This window comes from Puma concolor, chromosome A3, assembly GCF_028749965.1.
Source record: "Puma concolor isolate L17-30 chromosome A3, mPumCon1.1.hap2, whole genome shotgun sequence".
NCBI lineage: Eukaryota > Metazoa > Chordata > Mammalia > Carnivora > Felidae > Puma > Puma concolor.
The window spans coordinates 22,032,061-22,058,492 of NC_141669.1; the positions used below are offsets into that span (position 1 = coordinate 22,032,061).

General features: G+C 50.7%; 1 protein-coding gene across 2 annotated transcripts; it reads left to right on the forward strand.

Annotated features, from left to right (window-relative positions):
• Positions 1-128: 128 nt before the first annotated feature.
• Positions 129-23,193, forward strand: CAD (carbamoyl-phosphate synthetase 2, aspartate transcarbamylase, and dihydroorotase). Of its 2 annotated transcripts, XM_086700219.1 has the most exons (45): positions 129-511; positions 765-904; positions 2,753-2,882; positions 4,023-4,165; positions 4,337-4,478; positions 4,682-4,853; positions 5,057-5,242; positions 5,426-5,538; positions 5,875-6,020; positions 6,284-6,415; positions 6,555-6,788; positions 6,922-7,143; positions 7,348-7,536; positions 7,830-7,954; positions 8,129-8,259; positions 11,015-11,127; positions 11,828-12,072; positions 12,284-12,530; positions 12,892-12,990; positions 13,178-13,402; positions 13,483-13,665; positions 13,869-14,087; positions 14,401-14,568; positions 15,165-15,347; positions 15,476-15,580; positions 16,005-16,244; positions 16,475-16,556; positions 16,845-17,011; positions 17,179-17,343; positions 17,516-17,647; positions 17,856-18,057; positions 18,418-18,608; positions 18,710-18,850; positions 19,077-19,178; positions 19,628-19,724; positions 20,007-20,057; positions 20,346-20,390; positions 20,495-20,664; positions 20,775-20,849; positions 21,372-21,584; positions 21,761-21,886; positions 22,083-22,238; positions 22,326-22,427; positions 22,637-22,731; positions 22,829-23,193. In XM_086700219.1, exons 1-45 carry the CDS (start codon positions 430-432, stop codon positions 22,929-22,931), a joined length of 6,729 nt encoding a protein of 2,242 aa, XP_086556345.1. In that variant the 5' UTR covers positions 129-429; the 3' UTR covers positions 22,932-23,193. The 2 variants fall into 2 exon arrangements, with proteins under 2 accessions (XP_086556345.1, XP_025783209.1); XM_025927424.2 differs by lacking the exon at positions 20,007-20,057.
• The last annotated feature ends 3,239 nt before the right edge of the window (positions 23,194-26,432 follow it).

A 26,432-nucleotide genomic window follows, 5' to 3' on the forward strand; every position in this document is an offset into this window, starting at 1 on the left:
TCTTTTTTTGTTTTTTTTAATTTTCTTATTTTTTAGGGAAAGACGTCGTGGATTTGTGTGTTTCTTGGAGTGGGAGAGAGTGCTTTGGACTAGTCGGTTGTTTTTCAGGTTTCCCGGGTCTTTGCGGTGGGGCGGTGTTGGGGAGGGCGGGGAGAGGAGACGCCCACCACGCCGAAGTTAACTTGGCCCCGCCCTCTTACGTGCTCGGCCCCGCCCTTCACGCTGCCGGCAGCTCGCGCCGCCGCAGTCTGCGGCTGCCCAGCGCGCCGGGAGCTCCTGCGCCTTCCGCGGCCCGCGCTCCAGCCACCAGCGCGGTTAGCCACGTGGACCGACTCCTGGCGCGCCGACCTCACGTGGTTCTAGCATCGGCTGGGGCTTGCTGCGTTTCCCGCTTCTCTGTGCTCGCCCCCGCCTCTGAGCTCCGTTCCCATGGCGGCCCTGATGTTGGAGGATGGGTCGGTCCTGCGGGGCCAGCCCTTTGGGGCCGCTGTGTCGACTGCCGGTGAAGTGGGTAAGCAAGCTCGGGCCGGCTGCCGACCTCATCCCACTCTCTGCTGCCCCTCTCTGCCCAACCTGCCCTGCCCAAACCCGCCATTTTCCCGCCTGCACACCCAGCCTCCCACCCCCATTTGGTGCCCGTGTCCCCACCCTAGCCCCTTTTATCCGTCAAGGTCAAGGCAGCCTCCGCTGGGGCATTGTCATCGCTCAGGGCAGTGGTGGGAAGGGTGTCCTGCCCAAGCCCCAGCCCTGCCTCTTTCTTGCAGTGTTTCAAACCGGCATGGTCGGCTACCCCGAGGCCCTTACTGACCCTTCCTACAAAGCACAAATCTTAGTGCTGACATATCCTCTGATCGGCAACTATGGCATCCCTGCAGATGAAATGGATGAGTTCGGTCTCAGTAAGGTAGCCACACCCAATGCTTTCTGTACTTTATCTTTTCAAATCAGTGGTTATTAACTGTTAGTCAAGTGAAGACATTGACATTAAGTTAGGCATCCTGGAGAGAACAAAGATACACACTGAAGTGATAATACAAGTACTACCCACAGCTTAAGTACCTTAAGAGGCACAGTGCTGGAGGCCAGCCAAAGAGTCTGGATTTTGGTAAGGAACCAGTGAAGATTTCTTAACAGTGGTGTGATGGGAGGAATGCTTTAAAATACATAGTAGGAAAAAGACTGGAAATTAGGGCCACACCCTTCTCAGTGGCTGTGGGTCCCAGTTCACCTACCAAACCAAGTTGGTAATCGTCTTGTAAACCTACTTTCCTTGCCTTGACTCATTTTTTTGCCACTTTTCAGTGGAGTTCTTATCTCTAGATAAGAAAACTCAGTCTCCTCCCACAGTGAGGTTCCACCTATTCCTCCTCCTCTGGAATTTGGAAACTAAGTTGCGCTGTGAAAATTAAAGTAATGAAAAAAGTCCACAGAGATTAATCGTGGAAATCACCGCAGCCTAGATACGGTATTCCTCAAAACTCATTTTGTCCTGGTATTCCACGCTTAGTGGGCCTTTAATTCCTTAATTCACCCTGACATTTAGGAGAGGGAACTCGAGATAAGGAGTGAAAGGACCATTCCTTATCACAGATCTGTAAATACACTGCATTCTAGTTTATAATGCAGTATGTTAACATATGGCAGTTTTTAGCTTTGTTAGCTGTAGACACACTGACAAAATGAGAGTTTATGAACCTGCAGAATTGGGGCCCATGACAGAACCAGGGTGAGTAAGGCCTCCTAGAGCCTCTAGCCCACCATGGATACTTTTGTGGCACGTGTGCTGTGAATGCACCTGTCCACATGCAGACTTGTCTTCCTGGCCATGGAGGGTTCTGCCAAACTCTCCTTCAGATCCGTAAAGAACAGTCTCAACATCCATCTTCTTTTAAACCTCTACCACTAAACAGATGTGATTTAAATATACCACTCCCTCCCATGTAAATGACCCATTTTTCTCTTTAATTATTAAATGTTTATCTACTGGGTAGCAAATTTATATTAACTTTATTATTATTATTATCCCTTACATGGAGGGGGGTAGAATCATGCCTAGCGTTGTACCCTGAACCTTTATTTTTATTTGATGAGGTATTGTGCACCTGTCTTATTTTCTGTTTTTACCACATTCTGTAATTGTGATCTTGTTTATTTGCATGTTACGTTATTAATTTTCAGGCTCCCTAAGTAGTAAATTCATATGGTAAGGACAGGGATCCTGTCTTTTTGCATACTCACTGCTCCTCCCCCAACATCTGTTACAATGCCTGGCACTGAGTGGGCACTCTGTAAATGTTTGTTGACTGCTACTGTGTGTCAGCCACCTTGTTCTTGCTGAGTTCACAGTTTGGTGAGGAAGACAACACAAACACATATATGATACAATGTAAGTAGCAAGAACAATAGAAACAGTGAGTTTAGGTGAGCCCCTAAGGAGGAGGCACAAACTACAGTGAGTGAGGGGGTGGTATCTTCACAGAAGTAGGATTTGTAATCTCAGTTTTGGACTAAAGAAAAGGAAGGGAAGGAAAATATTTTCAGTTATTAATCAGGGCCCAGCTTTTGGTGTTTTCATATGAGGAACAACATTGTTGGGAAAGGACAAAAGCAGGAGATGCTTGCTGTGTTAAAGGAATGACTGGGTCATTTATTCAGTGTGGGTGAAGTGTAGGGTCTCAGCCGTGCGTTGGGAAAAGAAGATAGGAAGATGTGTGGCCCTCGGCCCCTCATGCTCTCTTCGTTCCGTCGACAGTGGTTTGAATCCTCAGGGATCCATGTGGCAGGACTGGTGGTGGGAGAGTGCTGCCCCACACCCAGCCACTGGAGCGCCACCCACACCCTGCATCAGTGGCTGGAACAGCATGGCATACCTGGCCTGCAAGGTACGGTGCTAGCACAGTTGTGTCTGGGCAGAACACAGGTGCCTGGATGGAAAGAATCGAGATCTCTTTTGCACTACTGGGACTCTGAGGAGTCTGGGACTCTGAGGACTACTGGAGTCTGAGGTTGTGATACAATGTATCAGATTTGGAAGGTTAGAGTAGGGTCTGGGAATTGGAGAAAGAACTGAGTTCTCACTCAAATGGAAAATTTTGTACATGCAAAAGGAAAGAAGAATATAATGAACCCCCCAGCTTCTGTAATCATTAACTGAGGACTAAACTTAACTGCACCACCATGACTAGAACCCCCCTAATTATTTTGACGCAGGTCTCCATCATTGTATCATTTCAGCCACAAATAGTTCACTAATCTATGAAAAAGGAGTCCTTTTTAAAAGAGCCACAGGGGCGCCTGGGTGGCTCAGTCAGTTGAGCGACCGACTTTGGCTCAGGTCATGATCTCACGGTTCGTGAGTTCGAGCCCCGCGTCGGGCTCTGTGCTGACGGCTCAGAGCCTGGAGCTTGCTTCAGATTCTGTGTCTCCCTCTCTCTCTGACCCTCCCCCACTCATGCTCTGTCTGTCTCTGTCTCAGAAATAAATAAATGTTAAAAAATATTTAAAAAAAAATAAAAGAGCCACAATAACATTATGGTATCTTTAAATAAGTAACAATAATTCCTAAATATTCAGGCGATATTTATACATTTCTCTATTATCTAAATGTTTTTTATTGCTTATTTGAATTTGGATCTAAATAAGATTCATTATTGCATTTGGTTGGTATGTCTAATTTATGGGCATTGTAACCCACTTGATAAAAACAAGTCGGTTTTCCTTTAGAGTATCCCACAAGCTGCATTTTGTCAATTACGTTCCTGTAGTGTTGTTTAGTATGTTCTTTTGTCTCCTGATATTATTTTCTGTAAACAAATCTAGAAGTCATGGTTCAATTCAGATGTGATATTTTTAGCAAGAATACTTCATGGTAGTGTACTTCCATCAGGATGGCCCAGGATTTTGATGCCCATAGAACAGCTGTGTGTGACTCAGGGCTCTGGAATGCAGTGCTCCTGAAAGTCTAACCTCATGCATGACTGAGTTGGGGGAGTGTGATCTCTGAGAGTGTGCTATTTTGACAGGAGTGGATACTCGGGAGCTGACTAAGAAGTTGAGAGAGCAAGGGTCTCTGCTGGGAAAGCTGGTCCAAGATGGAACAGAGCCTTCAGCCCTGCCATTCTTGGACCCCAATGCCCGCCCCCTGGTGCCAGAGGTCTCTATTAAGGTACAGAGGTAGAGTGGGAAAATGTTGCAAGCTATAGCACATCAGTTTTATTCTGTTCCTAACGGGTGAACACTTGAGGGTAAATCAGAAGAGGCCTCAAAGGCAGGGGTTGGTGTGTGTATATCTATACTCATTGATTACAACTGCCCGCTCTTGCCCTTTATTCTTCAGGCTCCACGGGTCTTCAATGCAGGGGGCACCCCTCGGATCCTTGCTTTGGATTGTGGTCTCAAGTACAATCAGATCCGATGTCTGTGCCAGCGTGGAGCTGAGGTCACTGTGGTACCGTGGGACCATGCATTAGACAGCCAGGGTGAGTAGCTGGGGCGTGTATAGGGCTACAGACAGGTAGCTTGGGTGGAAGATCTGTCCCTTGGTCCAGTCTCTGTAAGTCAACATGAGTTGCAGGGAAGGAGACAGAGATCAGGGCTTTTGCTCTGATGGTAAGGAAAGGCTGCAAGTTTGTCTCTCTGGTTAAACTACTGGTTTTGACATCATCTTTTCTGCCCACTCCAGAGTATGAGGGTGTCTTCCTGAGTAATGGCCCTGGTGACCCCGCCTCCTATCCCAGTGTGGTATCCACACTGAGCCGTGTCTTATCTGAGCCTGATCCCCGACCTGTCTTCGGGATCTGTCTGGGACACCAGCTGTTGGCCTTAGCCATTGGGGCCAAGACATACAAGATGAGGTGGGACTTGTGGGGAGAAGAAGGGCCTGAACTACTGACATGAGCGGTGGGGAGTCTTGGGGATGGGAATAGAGTTGGTGTTCGTTAGTGTCGAAACAGGAGCAGGGGCTGGTGAGGGTCCTAAGCTCCACAAAAGCTGGGTTTGGTACAATGGTGAAGGGAGGGTGAAGAGGGCCTGTGACTCAGTGCGCTTCCATCTCCAGATACGGGAACCGAGGCCATAATCAGCCATGCTTGCTAGTGGGCTCTGGGCGCTGCTTTCTGACATCCCAGAACCATGGGTTTGCTGTGGAAACAGACTCACTGCCAGCCGGCTGGCTTCCTCTCTTTACCAACGCCAATGATCGTTCCAATGAAGGCATTGTACATGACAGCCTGCCCTTCTTCAGGTGAGCTAGAGTGATTCCGGCAGGGTGACTGGATCTGTACAGCTTGCAAGCCCCGGGGTCTTGAAGATCAAAATAGGAAGCGCAACAGTGGGCCCCAATCATCTATCCTGATGCCCGCTTCCAAGACTACCAGTTCCCAAGTCAGGGATAATGGCAGATTTCGTGATCCCATCTCTTCAACAGTGTCCAGTTTCACCCAGAGCACCAAGCTGGTCCTTCAGATATGGAGCTGCTTTTTGATATCTTTCTGGAAACTGTGAAAGAAGCCACAGCTGGGAACCCCGGGGGCCAGACAGGTAAGCCCCTGAGTAGAACTGGGTTTTGTAGAACTAAGTAGAAGTAAGAACAGGGTTGGCTCCAGGATGGGCATAAAATGGGCATGCCCTAGGAAACTGAGATCTGTTTGGGAGGTTAAGGGGATGAGTTGGGAAAGCAACCAAGCCAAGATGATTCATTTACTTCTTCTACCGAAAGGAGCTCCAGAGTCAAGAGTCCTGGGTCGTTGTTCCACGTCTGCCACTCATTAGAGGCATGACCTGTTTTGAATTCTTCTGTAAAGTGTGGGAGTTAATACAGGTGATCTCTCAGGTCTCATTCAGCTCTAACATTTATGACTTTCTTTGCCTCCACAGTTCGAGAGCGGCTGGTTGAGCGCCTCTGTCCCCCAGGGATTCCCACCCCAGGCTCTGGGCTTCCACCACCACGAAAGGTTCTGATCCTGGGCTCTGGGGGCCTCTCCATTGGCCAAGCTGGAGAGTTTGACTACTCAGGCTCTCAGGTAAAGCATGTCCATCCCTGCCCCTCTGGGTGTGTGACCCTCAGGAACGGATGGTCTTGAGGAGAGGGCTGAGGCATAAACATTGGTTGTAGGGAGAGAATGAATCAGGAGATCTGGGGAATGTTCAGAAAGGTGAGGTGCTAAGGAAAAGGAGTTGGTTATGAGAGACTGGGAGTACAGGAAGGGAGAGACACGTTGGTGGTTTCAGACTTGGTAGTCTTGCTTCTGTAGGCGAGGCTGGTACGCCATTTTTGTCTCCCTAGGCGATTAAGGCCCTGAAGGAGGAAAACATCCAGACGTTGTTGATAAACCCCAACATTGCCACAGTGCAGACTTCCCAGGGGCTGGCTGACAAAGTCTATTTCCTTCCCATAACGCCTCACTATGTAACCCAGGTATGACTGGCATAAGGCTGGACTGAGGAAGGGACCCATGTGGGCAGGGGTATTCTGTGGTCACTCTGGGTTTCTAAACTTCTTTGATCCACTCTATACCCCCAAGGTCCTAACGTTTGTTATTCCTCTTCTCCCTCAGGTGATCCGTAATGAGCGCCCAGATGGCATCTTACTGACTTTTGGGGGCCAGACAGCTCTGAATTGTGGTGTGGAGCTAACCAAGGCTGGAGTGTTAGCTCGGTATGGGGTCCGGGTCCTGGGCACACCTGTGGAAACCATTGAACTGACTGAAGATCGGCGGGCATTTGCCTCCAGGATGGCAGAGATTGGAGAGCATGTGGCCCCCAGTGAGGCGGCAAATTCTCTTGAACAGGTTCGAGGGGCGGTTGGGGGAAGGTGGAATGATGCCATTTTCTTTGTGTCTTATTTTCTCTGGGGCCAGGAACCCTCTATGCAGCAAGCAGTCGAGGCCTGATCACTGTGTTCATCTCTTCTGCTCGTTACAGGCCCAGGCAGCTGCTGAGCGGCTGGGATATCCTGTGCTAGTTCGTGCGGCCTTTGCCCTGGGTGGCCTGGGCTCTGGCTTTGCCTCCAACAGGGAGGAGCTCTCTGCTCTTGTGGCCCCAGCTTTTGCCCATACTAGCCAAGTGCTGGTAGATAAGTCCCTGAAGGGATGGAAGGAGATTGAGTACGAAGTGGTGAGAGATGCCTATGGCAACTGTGTCACGGTGAGTGATGGAGGTGGGCTGGGAGTAATGTCAGGCAGTATGAGCTCCAGTAAGAGCAGAGGTCATAGCTGAGATCTTTGAGGGTTCGATGTCCCTCAGACCCAGAATGGGTACTGTCCCAAAAGCAACAGGACCCTGGGATGCAGCCTCTTGCCTCTCTTGACTTCCTTTGGCAGTGACCTCCACGGGATCCTTCTTTCACAGGTGTGTAACATGGAGAATTTGGACCCATTGGGCATCCACACTGGAGAATCCATAGTCGTGGCTCCAAGCCAGACACTGAATGACAGGGAATACCAGCTACTGCGGCAGACAGCCATCAAGGTGACCCAGCACCTTGGAATCGTCGGGGAATGCAATGTGCAGTATGCCTTGAACCCCGAGTCTGAGCAGGTGAGACCCTAGGCCCTGGAGCTGATATTCTAGCTGTTGGATCTCCATCCATAATTTTGGGTCTTTGAGGCCAGGGGACTCTTTGGCCCTACAGACCTTGAAGTAGAAGTCAGGATTGTCTGTGGTAAGGTTGGACTGGGATGGGGGTGGTGCTTTTGTTATCTGTGCCTTTGGAGAGGGCTTAGTTTTCTGGCCCTTCTAATACCTCTCCTAGGTGGGCCTTCTGCACCAGTTATCTGATGTCTGTCTCTCTCTCTCTCTCTCTCTCTCTCTCTCTCTCTCTCTCTTTGCAGTATTACATCATTGAAGTGAATGCCAGGCTTTCTCGAAGCTCTGCCCTGGCCAGTAAGGCCACAGGTTATCCACTGGCCTATGTGGCAGCGAAGCTAGCATTGGGCATCCCTCTACCTGAGCTCAGGTACAAGGGTGGGGAAAAGATCACAGAGATGGGGAGGGGAGCTGAAGAAAACATTCATGGGACAAGGAATTTAAAAAAGATATTGGCCTGGATGTGTGGGGTCAGAGGAAGCTATCTGGAAGCTCACTCTGCATCTCCCACTCTGTCCTGACACCTCCACGTGACGGCTCCCAGGAACTCAGTGACAGGGGGAACAGCGGCTTTTGAACCTAGCCTGGATTATTGTGTGGTAAAGATCCCTCGCTGGGACCTCAGCAAGTTCCTCCGTGTCAGCACAAAGATCGGGAGCTGCATGAAGAGCGTCGGTGAGTGAGACGTGCCCCAAGAAACCCTTCCCCAGGTCACTCTATGGGGTCCCAGCAGTCCTAAGAATCTAGAATATCATAAAGTTAGTTCCCTGGCATAGGCTTTCAGATCCTATATTAGCGGCAGCTTGGGAACATGGTTTCTCAGAACTCGGACATTTCAAACTCCGTGGTCCTCATCAAGAGCGGGAATCAAAGGCATCTGGAAATCTGTGCCAGAATACACATGCCACCTCCACTCCCCCGCCGTCTGTCAGAATCTCTGTGATGGGGTGATGGCCATCAAACTATCTCCTCTCTCTTGGTTTACAAATAAGTAAACTGAGGTGCCCGCAGAAGGAAGGTGACATGGCTGAGTAGAGGGTAGAGCCAAGAACTGAAAACTAGATCCGGTTGCTAGTTATGTGCACCTCTGTCCTACTATGTTGCCTGTCATCGGCAAGACCAGTTTCATGAAATTCTACCCACAGCCTTGCATTGCATTTTGCCCACGGCCTCATCACTAGGTTGTTAATGCCAGTGACAGTTTGTTCTCCATGTGACTTTAAATACTGATGCTTCGGGGAAATGATGCCTGTTGTTTTGTGAACCCTTGTATATCCACGTTAGCACAGTGACAGTCGTCGTTAACGCCTATGAGCTTCTCTGGGTACTTTCTGCCATGATCACCCCCCAAATTTTTTAACATGTTTAAGATCAGAGCAGAACATCAGAGCCCTTTTTCATAAAAACAAAGAAATTTAGTACCGAACAGCATGCAAGCAATGGTAGAGTATGCTGGAATTGAGTTAATATGCTTCCCTGTGACGTCCCTTTAAGTCACGTTAGACTGTTCTGAAACGTTTCAACCAAAGCAAGCATTTCACATACCACAGTGCCACCAGCCAAGGATAAGAGCATTTCATTGTGTTGCAAATATCCACGTACAGCAATAGTAGCCTTTATTTATTTTTTTATATATATTTTTTAACGTTTATTTATTTTTGAGATAATGCAAGAGACAGAGTGTAAGCAGCCAAGGGGCAGACAGAGGGAGACACAGAATCTGAAGCGGGCTCCAGGCTCTGAGCTGTCAGCCCAGAGCCTGATTCCGGGCTCGAATTCACGAACCGTGAGATCATGACCTGAGCTTCAGTCGGAGGCTTAACCAACTGAGCCACTCAGGCACCCCATCAATAGTAGCCTTTAAACAAGCAAGTCTAAGTAAGCTCAGATATTATTTTGGAATTTTTAGAAATCTTACAAGACTGCCAACTTGTTCCTTCTGGAGATGAATTCCTGTTGTGTGAAAATTACGATAAACATGGGAATAAAGCCATAATTAAATTGTTGGTAAAAGAAGTGGACTGAAATAGGATAAAGATTAATCCCCAGATGAGATGTTTAATGTTTTATATCTATTCAGGTGTTCTTAGAACATGATCTTCTTTGATAACTTTTTGTGACTTTTATCGTGCAAGTAAGATACATGAACCATTGAGAAATTAGTAAAGTAGTTAAACCAAAAAAGAGTAATCCTCTATAGTCTTGTTACACAGGGATTATTTGGGTATATATATGATTCCAGAATCTTCCTAGGCATGTATATGTGAATATGTTGGGTATCTCTCTTACTCAAAATAAGCATTTACAATAAAACCATACTACAAAGGAATTGAACAAAATCATTTATCATTCTCTTCCTTAACACTGCTATTAGCATTTTAGTGTTTTAAAGTTCTTTTGAAGAAACAATTAGGATTGTAAATAGAAAAATACAGTTAGTAAAAAAAGAAAGAAAGAAAACACAATTGGTAAGATGATCCTAGGGTAAATTGTCAGAGGACATTATAAAACTTTGTGGACGAGGAAATCAATAAGCAAATCTGGGGAGTTGTAGGGAGAGGGGAGTTCCCTTTTATTAATAAATAGAAACTAGCTAAAATGAGCAAATTTAAGAGAAAAATTGTTTAAAACGATTATATGTACTTCTTAGAAGATGGTGAAACTTATACTTGTAAGCATAAACTTCTGTGAAGCAAGTAATACTTATTAAGACCCAGAAAATTCTTACCTATTTCTCCTGTACTTCTGCAAGTTTATCCTAAGGAGATAACCCAAAGCACTGAAGAACTCACAGCCTCACTTAGAAGGATGAACACTTCAAAGCTAGGTGTCCTTCCGTAAGTGAGTAGTTAAGTTATGGTAAATCATACAGGAATTAAACTGCCGGTAATAAGGTCACAAAGCAGTGTGGGAACATGGTTATGATAAAAGAAAAAGCATGATAGAAATTGTATGTGTACTATAGTCCCATATAAAACATATATTTGAAAGAAGTCCAGGAAGGAATACTCTAAAATGAGAGTTGTGAATGTGATTATTTCTGGATGGGTTCAAAGAGCAGTGGGATCATCTTCCTATTATTCAGACTGTTGAAAAGTTTTAAAGGATGAGACTGATCTCAGATGGTGTCATCATAATAGGAATAAAGCACATAACTGGATAGCTGTCAGTGGTTGGGCCATTGTGATCAGCTGCACTATTTCTAATATCCACATGTCCATTTTAGGCATCTTAATTTCATAGTCCATAATAAACACAAAACAGAAAATGGTAAGGAGAGAAGTTCCAGTTTAAGATTGCTCAATAACAAAACATGATACATACCACTGCTTTCGTTCTTGTCCTGAGAATCTTCCAGAATCTTGACTAAATCATAGACATAGGAACCTCCTACCTCCAGGGCCTCAGTTTTCACATCCTGTTCCTCCAGGTGAAGTCATGGGCATTGGGCGTTCTTTTGAGGAAGCCTTCCAGAAGGCTCTTCGCATGGTAGATGAGAACTGTGTGGGCTTTGATCACACAGTAAAGCCTGTCAGTGACATGGTAAGTGGCTCTCTTCCCCTGGCAACACCCCTGAAATGGACCCTCCTCTGTCCCCAGTCTGTGGACATGTTACCATTAATAGCAGCAGTCATTACTAGACATTTGCATTTTTCACTTGGCTCAGAATTTTGTGGTTCCTCTCATCTATTCTATAAGGATGTATTCTTTTTTTTTTTTTTTTTTTTTTTTTTTTTTTAGTAATGTTTATTTTTGAGAGAGACAGACAGACTGTGAGCAAGGGAGGGGCAGAGAGAGGGAGACAGAATCTGGAGCAGGCTCCAGGCTTCGAGCTGTCAGCACAGGGCCTGATGTGGGGCTTGAACTCACAAACCATGAGATCATGACCCGAGCCAAAGTTGGACGCTTAGCTGACTGAGCCACCCAGGCCCCCCTCATAAGGATGTATTCTTAAACTTGTTTCTGTGGACATTGAAACAAGCCTAGAGAGCTTGTGGAACTTGCTAATACATTAGCTGCACAGCCAGAAAGTGGCAGAAGTAGGATTTATATACAGGTTTTTGCAATTACAGAGTTGCTGCTTTGGCTCCTTTTTTGCAGTGTCTTTTCCTAAAACAGTGTCACTCATGCTCTCAGGCTTTATGAGGTGCTAAAAATAGATTGGGAATGTTTTGCTTAACAATCGTACGTCTCCTCCCTCTGCGCAGTCCTTCCATATCCATCTGTCTGCCCTCCCCATTAGGAGTTGGAGACGCCAACTGATAAGCGGATCTTTGTGGTAGCAGCTGCTCTGTGGGCTGGCTATTCTGTGGAGCGGCTGTATGAACTCACACGCATCGACCGCTGGTTCCTGCACCGGATGAAGCGGATTATAGCACACGCCCAGCTGCTGGAACAGCACCGTGGACAGCCTTTGCCCCCAGACCTGCTACACCAGGCCAAGCGCCTTGGCTTCTCAGACAAGCAGATCGCCCTTGCGGTTCTGAGGTCAGAGGAGGTGGTGAGGGCCTTGGGCTGAGGATGTGGGGCAGAGAGTCTTGGTACCAGTGAGGGGCCCTCGGAGAGATTAGGGTGTTTTGGAGGCTTCTGACCTTCATCCCTGGGTTGTTTTCCTCTTAAATTCCTGCCCTGGGATCTCACCCCTTTACTAAGTCTGAACCCCACCAGGGCTATATTTTTGACCCTTCTTCTCCTTTAGCACAGAGCTGGCGGTTCGCAAACTGCGTCAGGAGTTGGGAATCTGCCCAGCAGTGAAACAGATTGACACAGTTGCAGCTGAGTGGCCAGCCCAGACAAATTATTTGTACCTGACATACTGGGGCACCACCCATGATCTCACCTTTCGAACGCCTCACGTCCTGGTCCTTGGCTCTGGCGTCTACCGTATAGGCTCCAGCGTTGAGTTTGACTGGTGTGCTGTGGGCTGCATCCGGCAGCTCCGAAAGGTCCAAGAGCTAGTCTTTCCTACCGTCTTATCTGCTGTTCTATTCTCTTTCAGTTCCAGCAGTTGCCTTATGCCCACATTTAATCCTGGCACTTTCTGTTAATTGCTACGCTTAGAGCTTTGGGAAGAGTGTGGGGGTGGTAGGGGCGGGGGACTCCCCTTAGGCCATCTTGTGCCCCACACAGGGTATGTGTCTTTTCTCCCAATACTTTGTACCTGTCTCTCTAGTGCTTGGCCCCACTTCCCTCCCAAGGCAGGTGTCCCATATAGCTATTTCAGAGAAAGCTTTTTGGCTTTGCCTTAGTTTCTCCATGTTTTTCCTCCCATCTTATAGTTCAATCTCATCTCCCTCCCTCTCGCAGATGGGATATAAGACCATCATGGTGAACTACAACCCAGAGACAGTCAGCACTGACTATGACATGTGTGACCGACTCTACTTTGATGAGATCTCTTTTGAGGTGAGAGAGTTGAAGGCTGCTCGTTAGCCTGGGTGGCCAGGGTTAAGTGGGAATGGCTGGCTGACTTAAGATTCTTTGGGCTCTGTGGGGTTTGAGGGGACGTGGGTAGAGGGTGAGAAGCAGTGAGCAGGAAGGCTCAGATCCCTGACTACCTGCTACCTCCACTTGATTCTCCTGTTGCACTAAGGTGGTGATGGACATCTATGAGCTAGAGAACCCTGAAGGTGTGATCCTATCTATGGGTGGACAGCTGCCCAACAACATGGCCATGGCTCTGCATCGGCAGCAGTGCCGGGTGCTGGGTACTTCCCCTGAAGCCATCGACTCGGCTGAGAACCGTTTCAAGTTCTCCCGGCTCCTCGACACCATTGGTATCAGCCAACCTCAGTGGAGGGAACTCAGTGACCTAGAGGTGGGCTGGGGCTTGGTTGGGGGCTGGAGGCTAGATGCGGTCAGGGGTGAGTGTGACCAACCCAGCTGCACCCTTCTTAGTCTGCTCGCCAGTTCTGCCAGACAGTGGGGTACCCCTGTGTGGTACGCCCCTCCTACGTGCTGAGTGGCGCTGCTATGAATGTGGCCTACACTGACGGGGACCTGGAGCGCTTCCTGAGCAGTGCAGCAGCCGTCTCCAAGGAGCACCCTGTGGTCATCTCCAAGTTCATCCAGGAGGCTAAGGTAGGGCCTCAAACAAGTCTCTGAGGGCAGCCTCCCCAGCCTCAGAGGAGACTCCTCTCTCTGGTCCTACAACAATTTCTAGGCACAGAAGGCTGGGAAGGATGGGTTGTATCAAGGCTCTTCAAGGAAGGGAGCCTCCTGGGGCAAGTGGGAGAAGAAAATGGTCCCTGCCCTACATCACATTGCCTTCACGTCCCCACTAGGAGATTGATGTGGATGCTGTGGCCCGTGATGGTGTAGTGGCAGCCATTGCCATCTCTGAGCATGTGGAGAATGCAGGCGTGCATTCAGGCGATGCCACACTGGTGACCCCACCGCAGGACATCACTGCCAAAACCCTGGAGCGGATTAAAGCCATTGTGCACGCTGTGGGTCAGGAGCTGCAGGTCACAGGACCCTTCAATCTGCAGCTCATTGCCAAGGTAGTAAGAGGGGGCTAAAGGAAGAGACTAACGGGCATTAGTACCTTCTTGCTCTGTGCTGGCCACAGTGCCAGTGAGCACTCACTGTCTCCTGCCCTCATCAGAGTAGGCCCAAAAGCTGGAGGGAAGGGGCTCCTAGCTAGAGCCCACAGTGTTGTAATGGTTTGTGACAGTCTGTTCATAACCTGATCCCTGTTCCCCTGTTAAGGTTGATTACCCACAGAATGGTAAGTGAGGGAAAGAGTCCAGGTCAGTGGAATAGTGTCAGCAAGCCCATCCTACAGAAGGTCTGACCAATCCCTGTCTGCTCTAGGATGACCAGCTGAAAGTTATCGAATGCAACGTGCGTGTCTCTCGCTCCTTCCCTTTCGTCTCGAAGACACTAGGTGTGGACCTAGTAGCCTTGGCCACACGCGTCATCATGGGGGAAGAAGTGGAACCTGTGGGGCTCATGACTGGCTCTGGAGTCGTGGGGGTAAAGGTACGGAGGATTGAAACCTTGAGGTTAGCAGTCAGAAGCAGGGAGACATAGTGGGAGAAAGTTCACTTACCACACATGTGAGTCCGCATGTAAACTGAGCACCTATCATGGGCCACAAGGATGATAAGGGTCTTTGTCCTTTAAGAGCTCACACTAGTAATGGAGACAAGGGAAGTTGGGTTAAAAAATAGCTTGTTTCTAGAACAGTCTATGGTAAACCTGCGTAGTAAAGATAAGACTAAAATGCTATAGGAGTTTACAGACAAGAGATGGCACTTCCAAAAGGAGTAACCTGGGAAGGGCTGGGAGAGGTGGTATTTAAATGGAGTCCTGAAGGGTGGTCAGGATGTTTGATTGGCAGAGCTTGTTGAGGAAGTGTTCCAAGGCCAAGGAATTAGCTTAGTGGAAACTGCCGGAAGACCCGAACTATATTTGAGAAGCAGCTCACCTACTGGTGTAGAGCATAGGCAGAGCAGCAGCAGGCAAGGCTAACCCTGCCGTCTGGCTGAGACCACGGGAAAGGAACTGTGGCTGCTTCTTCTGATGAGGGGAAGTGGGCCCTCCTTGCCTTGGTGTCTCATATCCTGCTCCCACAGGTGCCTCAGTTCTCGTTCTCACGCTTGGCGGGTGCTGATGTGGTGTTGGGTGTGGAGATGACCAGTACCGGGGAGGTGGCTGGCTTTGGGGAGAGCCGTTGCGAGGCCTACCTCAAGGCCATGCTAAGCACTGGCTTTAAGATCCCCAAGAAGAACATCTTGCTGACCATTGGCAGCTATAAGGTACAGAATCCAGAGGCAGGGGCTGCCCAGAGAGGTGGGGGCAGATAGCCTTGGTTCTCTGGGCCTGGGCTGACCTTGAAGTGGAAGACAGAAGAGATACAACCGCATCCTCCTTCTGCTTGGTTCAGAACAAAAGTGAGCTGCTCCCAACTGTGCGGCTGCTGGAGAGCCTGGGCTACAGCCTCTACGCCAGCCTGGGCACTGCTGACTTCTACACTGAGCATGGCGTCAAGGTACCGGGGCTCCCGCAACCTACCCCTGCTTTGTACCAGAGAATTCTGTGTTCCCTTGCTTTTTCTGTCATTGCATAAATCCTCTATATTTTGCATAGAGCAAATAGAGTATACAGAAAAGCAAAGAAAAATTTTCCTTACAGTCTCTCTACCGCTCTTAACATTCTGGTGTATTTCTTTCCAGAATATTATTTCTATATGTACATGTATGGGCTCATATTGCACAGTCCTTGATAACCATAGAGTAGATGTTTTTCCTATCAAGAATGTACTCTGCCAATAATAAATAGAGGCAGCCCTGGTCCCCACCCTATAGGTCTTCAGTCTCTTCCTCATGGGTTCCTGGGCTACCTCTCCTCCCTTTGCTGTCCTTCGTGACTCCTGCCAGGTTCAGGTTGGCCCTGACCTTATCTCTGGGCCACAGGTAACAGCTGTGGACTGGCACTTTGAGGAGGCAGTGGATGGTGAGTGCCCACCGCAGCGAAGCATCTTGGAGCAGCTGGCTGAGAATCACTTTGAGCTAGTGATTAACCTGTCAATGCGTGGGGCTGGGGGCCGGCGTCTCTCTTCCTTTGTCACCAAGGGCTACCGTACCCGGCGCCTGGCCGCTGACTTCTCTGTGCCCCTCATCATCGATATCAAGTGCACCAAACTGTTTGTAGAGGTACCTGGGACCTGGGTGCTAGGAGAGCAACAGCCAGTGTTAATGGGACAAGAGGGAGAAGTGAGTGTGCCATGGGGTTGGGAAATCTCAGTATGAAGCAGTTACGGTAATAACCGGGCTTTGGGGCTACAGAGAGAAGTTGGGTATTGGGAGGTAGCGCCTGGTTTATGCAAAACCTACAATTCCTGGGTTGCCCTTAAATCAGAGCTGACTGTGGTTTTCACCTGCAGGCCCTAGGCCAGATTGGGCCAGCCCCTCCTTTGAAGGTGCACGTTGACTGTATGACTTCCCAAAAGCTTGTGCGGCTACCTGGTAAGTGCATCTTCTGGGAGAACCCAGCTTCTGCACACTGGTAGCATCTGGCTCAGAGATCTGGGCTGTGGGACCCACACCCTGCCTGGACTGCATAGAGTGTGGGGGCCAGAATCTTTCTCACCGAGCTCTTTCCTCCCACGATCCTCTGTGCCCTTGACTGAGGAACCTTGCCACCTCTCACCCGTATCAGTGGCTGCTCATTTTCCTACCACCCCAGTTCACATCTTTGATGTCCTTTGTGTCTCTGAACCTTCCTCTAATCTTGCCACATCCATGTTCTCCCAGGACTGATTGACATCCATGTGCACCTGCGGGAACCAGGGGGGACACACAAGGAGGACTTTGCCTCAGGCACAGCTGCTGCCTTGGCTGGGGGCGTGACCATGGTGTGTGCCATGCCTAATACCCGGCCCCCTATCATTGATGCCCCTGCCCTGGCCCTGGCCCAGAAGGTGAGCCCTTGTACTCCTGCTTCACGGTGATCCAGACGTCTCTGCCTATCTCCCAGACCCATCCTCCTTGTGCCCTCCCAGAAGCCTAGGGGCCTAGGCCACTGGTTCCCAGGCTGGCATGGATGCCAGGGGGTCTTATCTCATTATCTCATATGTATCTTCCCCAGCTGGCAGAGGCTGGCGCACGCTGTGACTTTGCCTTATTTCTTGGGGCCTCGTCAGAAAATGCAGGGACCCTGGGTGCTGTGGCTGGGTCTGCTGCTGGGCTAAAGCTCTACCTCAACGAAACCTTCTCTGAGCTTCGGCTGGACAACGTGGCCCAGTGGATGGAGGTAGGGAGTGGGCACGTGGGAGGAGGCAGCCAGTGTCCTGGCTTGAGGACCACACAGAGTGGGCTAACCAACAACAGTGAGGTGTCAGGAGCTCTGTGAGGGCTCTGGGCTCTGATAAGCTCAGAGAATTAAGGGCTCTGCACGCTCCCCGATAAATTCTTTCCGTCCCCAGCACTTTGAGACATGGCCATCCCACCTCCCCATTGTCGCCCATGCGGAGCGACAGAGTGTCGCCGCCATCCTCATGGTGGCCCAGCTGACCCAGCGCTCAGTGCACATATGTCATGTGGCACGGAAGGAGGAGGTGAGAGTACACCTGGGATCCCAGTACCCCTTGTTTTCTCAGTGACACCCAGAGGTCAGGGTCTCCTTGGGGGCCGGAGGGGGTGGGGAGCAGGGAGCCAGTACCCTCAGCATGTCTGCCCCGTAACTTTCCTAGAGGGGGTGTTGGCTGCGGAGACTTGGAGGGCAGGGCACGAGGGAGGCCCCTTCTAGATCTCCTGTCCCCCCAGATCCTGCTGATTAAAGCCGCAAAGGCCCGAGGGCTGCCAGTGACCTGTGAGGTGGCGCCCCACCATCTGTTTCTAAGCCACGATGACCTGGAACGCCTGGGGCCCGGGAAGGGCGAGGTCCGGCCTGAGCTTGGCTCCCGCCAGGATGTGGAGGCCCTGTGGGAGAACATGGCTGTCATCGACTGCTTCGCCTCAGATCATGGTGAGAGGGCCCACAGTGTACCTTTCTGCCCAGCAGGGCTCGTGCCCCAGCTCAGGGCCCCTGGGCTCTGTGAGGATACAAAGGACTTGACCTTTGTAGCACAGTGCCTGGGCTGTGATGGGTGCTTGATAAATGCTCCCTGAAGGAACTAATGAGCAAATGATGAAAGTTATAAATGAGAGAACACGGGTAAAAGGTGTAGTCCCCGGAAGGTGGCAGCTGTCATGGTTTATCTGTTTTCCAAATAACCAGAGGAGAGGAGCATTGAGATGTGTAGCGAGGCAGTGCAATCCTGGTGGCCTGTGTGACTCCCCAGATGTGGAGGTGATGGGGCCTGAGGGTGCTGCTCTCTTCCTTCAGCCCCCCACACCTTGGAGGAGAAGTGTGGGCCCAGGCCTCCACCAGGCTTCCCGGGGCTGGAGACCATGCTGCCGCTGCTGCTCACGGCTGTCAGCGAGGGCCGGCTCACTCTGGATGACCTACTGCAGCGGCTCCACCACGGTCCTCGGCGGATCTTCCACCTGCCCCCACAGGAGGACACCTATGTGGAGGTGTGGGCGTGTGGGCGGCTGCGGAGGGTGGGCGGCTCTGTATCCCCCGCAGCTGTCCCAAGGTGTGGCCCTACCCTAGCATCACCCGTGACTCTGGGCAGGTGGATCTGGAGCATGAATGGACCATCCCCAGCCACATGCCCTTCTCCAAGGCCCACTGGACACCCTTCGAAGGGCAGAAGGTCAAGGGCACCGTCCGCCGTGTGGTCCTACGAGGCGAGGTGGCCTATATTGATGGGCAGGTATGTGTGTGGCCTGAACCCCATCCCAGTAGTGACTTCCTTGGTGCCATTGTCAACTTGCTCTGGCACATCTCTGTGGTTCCAGCACCTCCTCCAGCTGCCCTGAACATGGGTGGGCACAGGTCCCCTGAGGCGTGTTTCCTTTTTGCTGGCTTCCGTTGCTTTAGGGTCTCAGTCCAGCTCTTTGCCCCCTGCTCACTCGCCTGCTCCTGCTTTCTGTCTGCAGGTCCTGGTGCCCCCGGGCTACGGACAGGATGTACGCAAGTGGCCTCAGGGGGTTGTTCCCCAGCTCGCACCTCCAGCCCCTGCCACCAGTGAGATAACCACGGTATCCACAGTGCTTTGGGACTGGAGGGGGGTGTTGGGGGATGTGGCCAGGAACAGCCAGCAGCACAGATGTTATAATTAGTGGTTTAGGGGTGGAAGGCTCTGTAGTTGACACGAAAAGTCCCCCACCTATCTCTTTGTCTACTACAAAACATAGACTTAACTCTCAGTTTAGGAGATTACCTACCTAGGGGAAACACAAGCCCCTTATTAACCCAACCAGAGGTTTATCTGAGAGCCTGTCATGGGGCTAGCACACACCTCTAGGAGGCTAGTTGGTCTTCCTGTGCCACAGCAGCATAGCAGAGGGATGAACCTGAGGGGAGATGATGGAGAACGGGGTCCATTCCATTCTCGCTACAGACAGTGAGCAATTTGGCTTTTCTCGAGGAATTAAATTTGAGGAGTTGGGTCAGTACTTTTTAAAATGTGAGGCCTATATCTCTCCAGACACCCGAAAGGCCTCGCCGGGCTATCCCAGGGCTTCCCGATGGCCGCTTCCACCTGCCTCCCCGAATCCACCGAGCCTCTGACCCAGGTCTGCCAGGTAAGAGGAGGGTCCTGTGACATGGAGGATGGGGCCACCTGGACTCAGAGATGTGTAGGGACAGGCTTCTTTTCCCCCAATGTCCCCCTGATGGACTGGGGTCGGGCTCACAGCACCCCCCCCCCCCCCCCAGCATCTCACTTTGGTCCACTTACCCTGTTCTTCCTGCCTTTCCTTCATACTACTAGTCTGACCCGCTGTACCTTCCTTTGCCTAAATCAGTCTGCCCTCTATGAGGTAGGTACCCCACAGCTTCTCACAGCCCTTTCTTGTTGTGGGCAGCTGTGTTCCTCCGCCCAGGAGCTGGGATCCCACGGGGCAGCAGAACGTGGGGTAAATCCAGGTTACTGGTTGGTGTGAGCCTGGCCGTTCCCCTTGCCTAGGATCCCTTTGCCACTTGGGCGGGCCCTGGGAGGGCACCACTGCTCTCACACAGCAGCCCCCGTGGGAAATCACTGGTGTGTCCCCAGGGCTATTGATCCTTGTTGTCCCCTAACCTGCTATAGCTACTGTTGTGTGAGTTGGTTTAACACAGACGCTATGATCCAGAGTGTGGGGAAATGGGGGTTCTTCACAGACCTTAGTTACAGGCTTATATCTGTCCTGTTGCCCTATTTGTAGCTGAAGAGCCAAAGGAAAAGTCCTCTCGGAAGGCAGCTGAACCAGGTGAGACTTCCCCAGAGCCCACGCTCACTTCGGGGACCTGTCTGACCTGACCTCTGTAGGAGGAGCCCTCTGACCCACCTCTTCTGCCCCGTCCCTCACTGCAGAGCTCATGGGAACCCTTGATGGCACCTGCTACCCTCCACCACCAGTACCTAGACAGGCGTCACCCCAGAACCTGGGGACCCCTGGCCTGCTGCACCCCCAGACCTCACCCCTGCTGCACTCATTAGTGGGTCAACATATCCTGTCTGTCCAGCAGTTCACCAAGGATCAGGTGCCTGGGGGAGGGAGGATGGGGACACCCAGAGCTTTGAGAATCTGAAAAGTTGGGGCTAGGACCTCTGGGGTCCACTGCCTTTCCAGTTGACTTGGGGTCTTTTTTAGATGTCTCACCTGTTCAATGTGGCGCACACACTGCGTATGATGGTACAGAAGGAGCGGAGCCTCGACATCCTCAAGGTCAGGGTCAGGGCTGTGGGCTACAGATCCAGGACCCTGTCAGAGGGATCTCCCTCTCCTGCCATAGGTCACCTTGTGTGAGTCCAGATCCTCCACTATAAGTTGCTCTGCCTTCTTTATTCTGGAAGGTCCTGCTGACCTAGACCCCTGACCCCCACATGTTTGCTCCCCTCTGACCAGTATTTAGCTGATTTGTGAGGCCCTGAGCGCCGGTGCATCAGCCTGCTAATCTGGTCACTTGCTCTGTGCAGATGTATTCAGTGGGATAGATCTGGGGTGTTCCTGTGTCTCCCAGAGAATGAATATTTCATTCAGATATTTACCAGCGGTGTTTTGGAGGCAGAACCTTTAGCTCAGAGCAATGCTAATAGAAATGTCAAGGTTAGGACAGGTCACAAGGAGGTTTGCAGGGAGTTCTCTCAGTGTCCCTCCTGTGTAAGTGGGCGAAGCAAGCAGCAGCCTATACTTTCCCCAAGATGAACACACACTTTCACACTGAATCTTGGCCCTCCCCCCCCACAGGGGAAGGTGATGGCCTCCATGTTCTACGAGGTGAGCACGCGGACCAGCAGCTCCTTTGCGGCAGCCATGGCCCGGCTGGGGGGCGCTGTGCTCAGCTTCTCAGAAGCCACGTCTTCAGTCCAAAAGGGTGAATCCCTGGCTGACTCTGTGCAAACCATGAGCTGCTACGCCGACGTCGTTGTGCTTCGGCATCCCCAGCCTGGAGCTGTGGAGGTGAGGCCAGCTGTCCACTGGACAGGGTTGATTGGGATGGATCCAGGGACATGACTGCAAGTCTCTGGTTGGGCCACATGGGTGAGGGGACCCAAGAAGAGTGGGACTCAGGCAGGGAGCGGGGGCCACTGAGATGCAGAAGACAAGGCTCTCCTTTCTTATTCCCATTTTCACAGCTGGCAGCCAAACACTGTCGAAGGCCAGTGATCAATGCTGGGGATGGGGTTGGAGAGCATCCCACGCAGGCCCTGCTGGACATCTTCACCATCCGGGAGGAGCTTGGGACTGTCAATGGCATGACGGTGAGCGCAGTGGCAGGGGTTGGGAGCCTGCCTGGGCAAGGTCTGAAGAGGGGGGGCAGTTGGGCAGTACCTTCTCTGTTCCGAGGCATGCTGCATCAGGGAGGCCTGTGTCCTGATCCTGAGACTGAAAGCTTTGAAGTGGGGGGACAAGGTGCTTGATCTGGGGGCCCTCTTGGTGATCGGGTTCCTCCCCTAGATCACAATGGTGGGGGACCTGAAGCATGGACGCACGGTGCATTCCCTGGCCTGCCTGCTCACCCAGTACCGTGTCAGCCTGCGCTACGTGGCACCTCCCAGCCTGCGCATGCCACCCAATGTGCGGGCCTTTGTGGCAGCCCGCGGCACCAAGCAGGTGAGGCCCTGGGAGGCCATGGGGAGCTGCGGGTTGGGCAGTGAGAGCCTGGCACTGCATTCACTCTGACTCTGCCTCCCCCTCCAGGAGGAATTTGAGAGCATTGAGGAAGCGCTGCCCGACACTGATGTGCTCTACATGACTCGAATCCAGAAGGAACGCTTTGACTCTAGTCAGGAGTATGAAGCTGTGAGTACCAGGGCTGAGGCGAGGCCAGGGCTGGAGCCGCGGGGCATCCAGGCTAGTGGCCAAGAAGGCTGGGCCCCAGGAGCTTGATTGGGCCTCTCGGTTGTGATAACTGCATGTGGGTGTGGAAGGAACCCTTGAGGAACCCAGGCTTGTGGCCCTACGGCCACCCTGGCCCTGAGGTGCTGACAGGGCCCCCGTCTGCCTCGCAGTGCTTTGGCCAGTTCATTCTCACTCCCCACATCATGACGCGGGCCAAGAAGAAGATGGTGGTGATGCACCCGATGCCTCGAGTCAATGAGATAAGGTGACACGGCTTCAAAATTGAGGATACACCGGGGGCTGGCTGTGGGAGGACACTTAGTCTTGGACAGGCTGGGGTAACTGTTTTCCTTCTCTTGTAGCGTGGAGGTGGACTCGGACCCCCGAGCAGCCTACTTCCGCCAGGCCGAGAATGGCATGTACATACGCATGGCTCTGTTAGCCACTGTGCTGGGCCGCTTCTAGGGCCCAGCTCCTCAGACTCTTCTCGTCAGGCCCAGCTGCTGGGCACAGATTCTGGTGCCCCCCACGGGGGCAGCACACTTAGGAGATGCTCTGGGGCGTCCAGGCAGCTCACGTGCTCACACATACACATGCAGGCCACACTTGGGCACTGGACTGGACTGGAGTGCTCTAGCATGGGGGTAGGTCCCCATCTCCTTTATTGCACCGCAAACCTGTAAAGTCATTTTTCTACTGACTTAATAAATAGCTAAGCTGCTTGTAAGTGCCTATTTCCTTGCATGTATCCTGGCTTCAGCATAGAACACGAAGTGTAGTGGGCAGGACTTCTGGAAATTTGAACAGCTGCCCAAATCCAAGAGCAGCCTTGCTGGGCAGACTCTTGCTCTGGCCAGGGCTGAGCAGCAGGGCTCAGCATTTTCAGAGTCGTGGCTCTTTGGGGTTCTGGGCAGGGGTGTGCTGTTCTGTTGGTGCTGAGTCCTGTGCTGCACTGACAGGTGTCCAGTGTCCTTCCTCAATTAAGTTGCACTCAGAGTTCTGAGTTATGGGAAAAGGAATGCCAAACAGCTGGGTCCTCTGGTGAGGCCTTCACTCTTCTCTCTTCTGTCTGGTTAGTTCTCTCCTTCAGAGGCTGAGGTGGCCATTGCGTCCTCAAAACCTGGCCTTGGAGTTCAGCTACCATCACTGTTAGGAGCCCCTCCCACCTACTATCCCTGGGAGCCTCTGGCTGACGCTGGATGTTCCAGACTGGACACGGGCAGACGCTATGGAGGCTGAAGAGCACTTGGCTTAGAGACCGTGGGATTGGGGACTGAGGTGGAGTAGCTCCTGTGTCTTTTCGGTTCAGGGCTTCTATGGATCATACAAAGTACGTGAGCTATTCCATTCCGTTCCATTCCATTCCATGCACGTTAGCAGCATTCAAGAAATTTCTTGATCCAGGAGACTCCACCACCCAGGTACAAAGTACCACGTGCAGTGAGAGGGCAAAAACAAGAGAATTCTCACCCTCAGTTTTGAGGCCTCTTAGCCAGTAAGGCATCCAATGACTACCACAGGTCGGACTGCCGCATGCTGGCACATGATGGTCTAAACTGCATTCGCATCATTCAAGAGGAACCTACTTCACACACAGAGCTATTAGCACGTCACAGAGATGGGAAAGTGAGAAAGGCACTCATTTTCTGAAAACTGTGAGCACAGAATTTCACATATTCTCATGTAATCTTACACCAACTTTCTATTTTACAGATGTAGGAACTCTGAAAGGTCCCTGGGTGGCTTACTCAAAGTCACGTAGCTAAGATTCATATATAGGACCACTTAACTCCAAACCCATCTCTCCTCTAGTAAGAAGGAAAAAGGAATTTCACGCGTTAAGGGCATCCAAAACCAGTGTGAGAGACAAGCCACTCAAATCTAAACAAGGAAAGAAGTCTAAGATGGGAGCCAGTTTTCAGAAGAAAGATCAGCACAAACCTGGACCTCTGTCCATGGAGTGGGGTTTGGGGCTGTTGCCCGAGGAAAGGGCAGGTTGGGTGGGAAGAGAATCCTGCCAGCACCACTTGAACGTAGGAGTGGCAATTCTGTGTCTGCGGCACAGTGAAGGGCTACACCCGGACCCCACAGGGAGCACCTGCTTCATACTGTTAGGGATGAGGGTGACAGACCAGACCGAGAGGTCTGGGTGTGCTTTCCAACAGAAACAGGAATTCGTAACCACAGGCGCTGTTGGAGGGTGGAACTGGGTATGACTCTATCAGCTCCTGGAGAGCTGAGACCTCTCGCCCTGCTAATGTTAATCCTTCCAGGCTTCCCAGACCCTCACCCTGACCAGTTCTCCCTCTGGTACCTAGAGGACTTTGTTGGTTGGAAAAGAATATCATTTGGAGAACGCTTCTCCTTCCTAGAGCTCCGGTTACCCTTCTTAGGCTATTCAGACACGTCAAGAGATTATTTTCCCAAGTACCTGGGAATCTGCCACACACATTCCCATAGAACTCCGTCTCAGAGCCTCGTCCTCAAGGAGAAGCAGGGTTTGCTGCCAAGCGGCATACACGTTCTACTCAGTTGCTAAGTGGTGGGAGGTGTTCCTGCTCTGTTCCTTTCCTTGACTCTCCTGATCATAAAACGGCTCCAAGTTGAATAAACCTCTTTTCCCTACAACCAGAAAGATCTTGGTACATTGGGCAATAAATGAAGCTATCAGCAAAGAATAAAAACAGTCCTTTAAACAAAATATATCTAAGGCTATTCCACATCCACTGAGAAATTTCGTATGTCCCATGTGGTTATCATTAACTATAAAAAGTTAAAAGTTTTCCGGGCTCCTGAGATACTTAAGCAATTTGATCTTTTTTTTTTTTTTTAAGTTAACATAGCTCTAATTATGTGCCAAGCACTGTTCCAGCACTTTACAAATATTAACATTTTTTTTTCACTTTTACTTTTGGATGAACCCTTTAAATATACCGCTCTGTGAAAAAAAGGTCTGACCTAATGTGTTCACTCATTATCGTTGCAAAGTCACTTTCCCCAACTCTTCACTGTCTACCCTAGTGAAGAAGAAAATCTCAAAATAGGTCTTCTTGGAGCTTTGCCACTTTCATCCTATTCCTACCTGTTAGGATTAATGAGCTACAACCATGGCAAGTCGGTGCAGCTTTGGGTTTCAGTAGAAAGCCTGGAGTTGGGAATTCCCAGGGTAACATTGTAGGTGTCTGTAATTGTGTAACGATATCCCATAGACAGTGTGGGGGGGGGGGGTTGGGGGGGACACTGGCTGGAGGAGATGTGGTGCAATGACTGCTAGGATAAGGGAGTGCACAGGAAGACTAACCTGGCAACAGCATCGGGAAGAGTCCACCGTCGGGGAAGCCAATTAGAAGGCTATTGCACTAAAAGCAAATGACGGGTGAAAAGGGTCTGAGTGTTAGAAAACACGAAAATACTAAGGATAGGAAAGACTAGAAAATGACTCCATGGCATGGGACCTCGAGACTGGGAGAATGAGGGCTGATGTAGATCAGAGAGCCAATGTGGGGTAGGGAAGGATGAATCCTGTTTGGGCATGATACTTTTTAGCTGCTGTGGGACATATATGGAGATGTATAGATACTGAAGCTGGGAAGTTGGGGCAACGTGCAAGTTGGGATAAATATGTGTTTACATAACGGCCTTACTCATTAATATATCCCAAGCACCAAGAAAAGTATTAAGTCCATAACAGGGGCTCAATAAATATTTGTTGACTGAATCATTAACAGAAAGGTAATCGAAGCTCTTCAAATATGTATCTCTGTATTAGTTCACCAAGAGAATGAGAGCAAGGAGAAATGAGCAGAATCTTAGAAAGTGTGGAGAAGAACTCTGAAGAAAGCCCTCAGAGTCCCAGGGTTGCAGGTGTGTGAGTTGTGGGGCGAGATGTCAGCGGATCAGATCCTGCAGTAGGTCAATGGGGCAGGGACTTGGTCACAGTAGTTACTCTGATGCTTTGTGGCTGTA

Excerpts from the sequence above, each read along its gene's own strand:
- CAD (XM_086700219.1), top strand. The coding sequence starts at position 430 with ATGGCGGCCCTGATGTTGGAGGATGGGTCGGTCCTGCGGGGCCAGCCC. Across the intron at positions 512-764 it reads GTCGACTGCCGGTGAAGTGG|TGTTTCAAACCGGCATGGTC; the intron begins GTAAGCAAGCTC and ends TCTTTCTTGCAG. Across the intron at positions 5,243-5,425 it reads GACAGCCTGCCCTTCTTCAG|TGTCCAGTTTCACCCAGAGC; the intron begins GTGAGCTAGAGT and ends TCTCTTCAACAG.